We start from the raw sequence: 7,430 nt of genomic DNA, 5'->3' as shown, positions 1-7,430 counted from the left end.
AAAGCACAAATAACGTATCAGTTACATATTAGAAAAAAAATATTTAAAAATATGAGGAAACGTTAGAGCTTAAGTAATAACAGAAGAGAGTTTTGTACTGCCTGGTACTTTGAAAGTGTCACTGGGCCTCCCTACCTGCAAAGAGGTGGGACACCATCTTCCTACAACGCCCAGTGAACTTTCTATTAAGACAACAGCATTGCAGGCAACACAGTGGTTATTAGTAAAAAGATAGAAAAAAAAACATTAAAAATAAAAATTAATAAAAGGTGAGAAAGGAAAGAACAAATAACGTATCACTTACATATTAGAACAAAAAATATTTAAAAAATATGAGGGAACGTTAGAGCTTAAATAATAACAGAAGAGAGTTTTGTACTGCCTGGTACTTTGAAAGTGTCACTGGGCCTCCCTACCTGCAAAGAGGTGGGACACCATCTTCCTACAACGCCCAGTGAACTTTCTATTAAGACAACAGCATTGCAGGCAACACAGTGGTTATTAGTAAAAAGATAAAAAAAAAAACATTAAAAATAAAAATTAATATAAGGTGAGAAAGGAAAGAACAAATAACGTATCAGTTACATATTAGAAAAAAAATATTTAAAAAATATGAGGAAACGTTAGAGCTTAAGTAATAACAGAAGAGAGTTTTGTACTGCCTGGTACTTTGAAAGTGTCACTGGGCCTCCCTACCTGCAAAGAGGTGGGACACCATCTTCCTACAACTCCCAGTGAACTTTCTATTTAGACAACAGCATTGCAGGCAACACAGTGGTTATTAGTAAAAAGAAAGAAAAAAAAACATTAAAAAACAGTGAGAAAGGAAAGAACAAATAACGTATCAATTACATATTAGAAAAAAAAATATTTAAAAAATATGAGGAAACGTTAGAGCTTAAATAATAACAGAAGAGAGTTTTGTACTGCCTGGTACTTTGAAAGTGTCACTGGGCCTCCCTACCTGCAAAGAGGTGGGACACCATCTTCCTACAACGCCCAGTGAACTTTCTATTTAGACAACAGCATTGCAGGCAACACAGTGGTTATTAGTAAAAAGAAAGAGAAAGAAAGAGAAAAAAACATTAAAAATAAAAATTAATAAAAGGTGAGAAAGGAAAGAACAAATAACGTATGAGTTACATATTAGAAAAAAAATATTTAAAAAATATGAGGAAACGTTAGAGCTTAAATAATAACAGAAGAGAGTTTTGTACTGCCTGATACTTTAAAAGTGTTACTGGGCCTCCCTACCTCCATCGAGGTGGGACATCATCATTCTACAACGCCCATCATTCTACAACGCCAACGTCTTCCCCAGACAACAGCATTGCAGGCAACAAGGTGGTTATTAGTAAAATGGAAGAAAAAAAAACATTAAAAATAAAGATTAAAAAAAGGTGAGAAAGGAAAGAACAAATAACGTTGTGGCAACTCAAGGTTAATAAGGTTAAATCCCCACAATAAGGTTAAATCCCCACAAAAGGGATTTCTACTAGGCGTCTTCCCTAACCGAGGGAGAATTCAATCAGAATGAATCTTGAACTGGCGAGATAAACATCTCGTGGAATCGGAGAAATCCGATTTGAATGTATAATGGACAATCAGAAAAATTTTATGTTTATTTGTGTTTATGTTTAGTGTTCCTATTGTTCTGTTTAATAAATATCTATATAAAAAAGGAAAATTTGGAAAATTATAACTTTTTCAACGGACAGGCTATCACTGTTGAATAACGCAACCAACAGGCTTGATATATAAATATTACATGGTGACCAACGGACGTTATCTAGTATGGAATTGGGAAATTGTGGTAATTTATAAATTACGAATCTATGAAACTATTACGAGGAATCTGAATTACGAACATTCATTGGAACGGAATAAATATTGCCGATAAAAATATCTTCAGATAGTGAAACGCTGAGATTTGAGGTAGGTCCATTTTTTTTTGTTCCAATTTATTGACATATAAAATGGATTTAGAACGAATTAATGAAAAACGAAAAAGGTTAAGAATTTCATTTAGTAAGCATTTAACTAAGATAGAAAATACGATAGGAATTGAAATTTCGAATGAATACACGAAAGAAATGAAAGTGAATGAGCTTTTGAGCTTAAAATCTCAGCTCACAGAAAAATTAAATGATTTAATTAAAGCTGATGATGAAGTGCAGTTAAAAATTGAAATAGAGGATATGGCAGCTGAAATAGATTTAAGTGAAGAATATAAAGATAAGGGTATTGAAGCAAAATCGAAAATAGAATGGAATTTAGAAAATTTAATTGTTAAACCACAAGGTGTAATTCAGATAAGCGAGACAAATGTCGCGTCAAATGTAAATAACTCCGTTCAGTTTGTACCACATCACGTGCAAAATACTTCTAACATTCAAAACGAAACTAAAAATATTGTCAAACTCCCGAAACTAAATATTCAAACTTTTTACGGTGATTGTAGTTATTTTTTAGATTTTTGGAATTCTTTTGAAGTTGCAATACACAATAATGCTTCATTATCGAAAATAGAAAAGTTTACATATCTAAAATCCTATCTAGGAGGAGTTGCATTAAGTGCAGTATCGGGATTTTCACTTACGGATCAAAATTATGACGCGTCAATACAATTGCTGGAAAGATAGATTTGGGCGAACTGATATTATAATGTCAACACATATGCATAAACTGTTAATAGATCCTGTTAAATCTTGTAATAATATTGTTGGATTAAGAAAAATGTATGACGCAATAGAAATCCAAATTAGATCTTTACAATCATTAGGAGTAGCTGCAGGAACTTCCCAGTAATTCTACAAAAATTACCCGAGGAATTGAATTTAAATTTTAATCGGCAACGTAAAACAGGTGAATTATTCGATATTTCTTTGTTGCTTCTATTTATTAAAGATGAGGTAAATTGCAGAGAAGCAGCATTATTATTAGCGAATCCTAAAAATGCAACTGTTAGAGATTATTCATTTAAAAATAAAACAGATCAAAGTTACCCTAATAGGCCTCATTATTCGAACACTAAAAGGAATGATTATTGGGGCAATAAATCTAGCGCCGCAGTTTTAGCTACACACATCGAACGATATTCACACCCTCATAAATTTGACTCTTACGCGAAAACAAATTACAATTCAAAGCGAAACTTTAATACTTCCTATTCTGATAGACATGTGAATAATTTAAAATGCATTTTCTGTTCTAAAAATCATATGAGTCACGATTGCTTGTTAAATGTGTTTGAGAAGAAGAAAGCTTTAATGTCTAAGGGCTTATGTTTTATATGTTTTCAAAATCATTTAAGTAAATTTTGTGATAGGAATTACCAAAAATGCTAACAGTGTAATTCTTCGTCTCATAACTCTTTAATTTGTAATGGGAACGAACATAATGAAAGAAAAAATGTTTCGGCGCCAGCGGTTGACGCCGTGCAAGGGGGGAAAGGGGGAATCCCAGAAACTCAAAATGCTATATCATCTATGATTTCTCTTTCTTCTAAAGAAAATAAAATAAAGAGGAGCGCTTCTAATTCGATCTTATTGCAAACTTTTTCGGCGGAAAGCAAAACAAAACAAGGAGTTAATATTCAATTGTGGAGGGGCGAATAAATATTTCGTTTTAAGAGAAATAGCTGAGTCATTAAATTTAGAAGTGATTAATAAAGAATCATTAATTATTTATACATTCGGAAATGAAATCGCAGAAAAGCGCACATATGATGTGGTCGAATTAACATCACAAAGTATAAAAAATTCAAATCAAAAGATAAAAATACAAGCGGTGGTAATAGACTCGATTACTTCGGCACAAATTAACATTCCGTCACAATGGGTTAGAAATATTGCTATAGAAATGGGGATTGAATTAGCTGATGTTAGTACCTCCAACAAAATGCATGTTTTAATTGGTTCGAATTACATATCACAAATTTTAGGTGAAAGGAGCGTCAGAATTAGTAAAAGATTGATCGCAGTGGATAGTATTTTTGGAGCTCTACTACAAGGACAGGATAAGGAATCCAATTCACCGGAGGTGCCAGTCAATCATTTATTTGTTGAAAATGAAGAATTAGTTTGTGATAGGATTAAGAATTTGTGGTCATTGGAAGCAATCGGGATAAATGCAGATAAAGAACTATCTCCGTCAGATAAAGAAATTTTGGAATCGTTTGAACAAAATACGACATATTCAAATAAAAGATACGAAACTCGATTATTATGGAGGGCGGATAATAGAGAATTGAATAGTAATTATGAAATTGCAAAACGTCGTTTATTTAGTTTAAACAAAACATTCGAGAGAAATAAGGGATTATATTTAAAATACGATGAGATCATAAATGAGCACGTACGGGAAGGAATTGTTGAAAGGGTAGAAATGGATTTAGATAAAAATATAAATACAGGTTATTTTCTCCCACATCACGCCGTAGTACGCGAACAAAAGGACAGTACAAAGGTTAGGGTAGTCTTCGATGGATCTTCAAAGGGTAAAGGGGAATTGTCATTAAACGATTGTTTAGATTGCGGTCCAAACTTAAACCCGGATTAACTAAAAATTATTTTGAGGTTCAGATTGCACAAAATTGCAATTTGCGCTGACATTCAGCGTGCATATTTGGAAGTAGGGATCGCAGAACAAGATAGAGATTTTTTAAAATTTTTGTGGATAAAAGAAAGGGGTCCTAATCTCGATCTCAACAATCATAATATCCAAACTCTTCGATACAAAAGGGCTACATTTTGAGTTAAGTGTAGTTCATTTTTGTTGTCAGCAACAATAAGATTACACATAGAGAAATATCGCAAAGACTATGGTAAAGCGTGTGAAATGCTCCATGAACTCCATGTAGAGGATATGATCGACGGAACTTCTGACGTGCAGGATGCCCTTCGTTTGAGTAAGGAGATGATATTTATTCTTGGACAAGCTAGCATGAATCTACGTAGATGGACAACAAATTCTCCGATTCTTGGCGAAGCATGGAAACAAGCTTTTATAGATTGCCGAGAAACATCTCAAGAACTAGGCGTACCTTTAAAGATTTTGGGACTAATCTGGAACAATGTTGAGGACAACATTAGATTCGACATTCGACAGTTTGAAAAGCTGAGATTGTGCAAGGCGATAACTAAACGAATTATCTTGGCAGCATGCGGTATGCTTTTTGATCCCATTGAACTAATGAACCCCTTCAGTATTAGAATAAAGCTTTTGTTACAACAGATTTGGGAAAAGGGCATTTTATGGGATGAGTGTATTCCCACTGAAATAAAGGACACATTTATTGATTGGAATAACGAATTAAAGATAATTCGAAACTTGGAAATACCTAGGCAATATTTCGAAGAACTGGATTGGGAGTCATTAGAGATTCATATTTTTTCCGATGCAAGCCCTAAATGTTATGGAGCTGTAGCTTATTTCCGGATGAAGAATATTACGAGCTTTATAATGTCTAAATCTCGCCTAGCCCCTTTAAAGAAGCTTATTTTACCGAGGTTAGAGCTGATGGGAGCATTAATTTCCGCAAGAACTGGAAGTTATCTTAAAGACACTTTCTCTAAGTTAAATGAGAAAAGAATATTTTACTGGACAGATTCTACAATTTGCCTACACTGGATCAAGGGTCAATCCGATGATTGGAAGCAGTTTGTTAGAAACAGAGTGATAGAAATAAAGGAAAAAACCAATCCGGATCATTGGCATCATTGTAGCGGAAAAGATAACCCTGCAGATAAACTTACACGAGGAATGAATGCACAAGCTCTTTTAAACGATACTGTTTGGTTATCGGGACCTCCATGGCTAAAAGAAAGGAAGATCCCATACGATGAAAGCGCCTCTTGTCCTGACTTGCATAACGTTGTAGGAGAGAGACGAAAAGTTGTAACTTTACATTTAAAAACTGTATCTATTCAGCAGTTACTGAATCTTGATAATTATAGTGACCTAAACAAAGTTTTCAGAATTACAGGATACATATTTCGTTTCATTCATAACTGTAAGGCAGCGCACGAAAAGAGAATAGGAGTAATCACAGCGAGTGAACTAACCAACGCGGAAACTTACTGGATTAAAGTTGTGCAACGAATTGAATTTGAAAAGGAATACCTGGATTTGAAAAACAATAGTCCCATACATCCAAATTCGAAATTATACGATTTAAATCCAATTTTGTCAGCTGATGATTTTATAGCCTTAAAAAGAAGGTTACAAAATTCAGATTTCGATGTTCAATCAAAGCACCCAATTATCATCCCAAATAAGACAAAATTTACGGAACTCTTAATATTTAAAGAACATAAAAACTTGTGTCACTCTGGTGTTTCGGATACACTTACACAATTGAGAGAACGATTTTGGATAATCCGAGGCAGGCAAGCTGTAAAAACTTGTTTGAATAAGTGCTTTAAGTGTAGACGATATAAAGTTAAACATGGAATTCAGGTAGTTGCTCCATTACCTGCAAATAGAACTTGTGAAGCCAACCCATTTGAAGTTGTAGACATCGACTTTGCTGGTCCTGTGTACTCAAAGGACCATGATAAAAATTACATCGCATTATTTACATGTGCTGTAACGCGAGCAGTACACCTAGAAGTTGTGTCGAGTTTAAGTACAGAACATTTTCTTTTGTCATTCAGACGATTTATCTCCAGAAGAGGCATTTGCCGGATTGTAAATTCTGATAATGCTTTAACTTTTAAAAGTGCTGACATTGAACTCAAGAGACTATACATGAACAGTAATGAACTCGAAGTTCAGAACTATTTTAGCAAAAAGGGTACAGAGTGGCAGTAGATCGTTGAACGTGCTGCATGGTGGGGAGGATACTGGGAGAGAATGGTTCGAATAACAAAAATCGCATTAAAGAAAATTTTAGGGAAATCATTTGTTTCATTTGAAGAATTGCAAACTATTCTGGCAGAAATTGAAGCTATAATTAATTCGCGTCCATTAACGTATGTTTATAATGAACCTAATGAACCATTCCCTCTCACTCCTGCTAACTTTTTAACTGGAAGAAGATTAACAGCTTTACCTAATTGGTCAGGTAATGCAAATTTTGAATTATTTAAAGGTAAAAGGGATTTGATAAAAAGATTTTTGTGTAGGGAAAAGATTCTAAATAATTTTTGGAAAAGATGGAAAAGGGAATATCTTCTTCTGTTAAAAGGTGCAAATTTCAACAAACATGTAAACATTGAATTTAATGTAAATGATATAGTTTTAATAGGTGACGAGAAAATACCAAGACAACTTTGGAAGTTAGAAAGAATTCTTGAATGCCACAAGGGTCGAGATGGCAAGGTAAGATCAGTCTCTGTAAAAACGTCTTCAGGGGTCATAAGACGCCCAGTACAGTTATTGTATAATTTAGAAATTGCATCAAATGAGTGAGTAACAAATTACAAGTT

General features: G+C 33.9%; 1 protein-coding gene across 1 annotated transcript; it reads left to right on the top strand.

Annotated features, from left to right (window-relative positions):
- The first annotated feature begins 2,093 nt into the window (after nt 1-2,093).
- Nucleotides 2,094-6,813, top strand: LOC147801884 (uncharacterized). The gene is made up of 3 exons (XM_087154527.1): nt 2,094-2,241; nt 4,784-6,221; nt 6,432-6,813. Exons 1-3 carry the CDS (start codon nt 2,094-2,096, stop codon nt 6,811-6,813), a joined length of 1,968 nt encoding a protein of 655 aa, XP_087010653.1.
- The last annotated feature ends 617 nt before the right edge of the window (nt 6,814-7,430 follow it).

The sequence above is a fragment of the Parasteatoda tepidariorum genome, chromosome 11 (genome assembly GCF_982258835.1).
Source record: "Parasteatoda tepidariorum strain Cologne lab strain chromosome 11, Ptep-v5.0, whole genome shotgun sequence".
In the NCBI taxonomy this organism is placed as follows: Eukaryota; Metazoa; Arthropoda; class Arachnida; order Araneae; family Theridiidae; genus Parasteatoda; species Parasteatoda tepidariorum.
This window is presented reverse-complemented; position numbering and strand designations above follow the sequence as displayed.

What these genes read in the sequence shown, in the direction of transcription:
- LOC147801884 (XM_087154527.1), top strand. Translation starts at nt 2,094, where the DNA reads ATGAAAGTGAATGAGCTTTTGAGCTTAAAATCTCAGCTCACAGAAAAA. An exon ending in TGAAGAATATAAAGATAAGG is followed by an intron (nt 2,242 to 4,783) that starts GTATTGAAGCAA and finishes TTTTGTTGTCAG; the next exon opens with CAACAATAAGATTACACATA. An exon ending in TTTATAGCCTTAAAAAGAAG is followed by an intron (nt 6,222 to 6,431) that starts GTTACAAAATTC and finishes CTTTAAGTGTAG; the next exon opens with ACGATATAAAGTTAAACATG.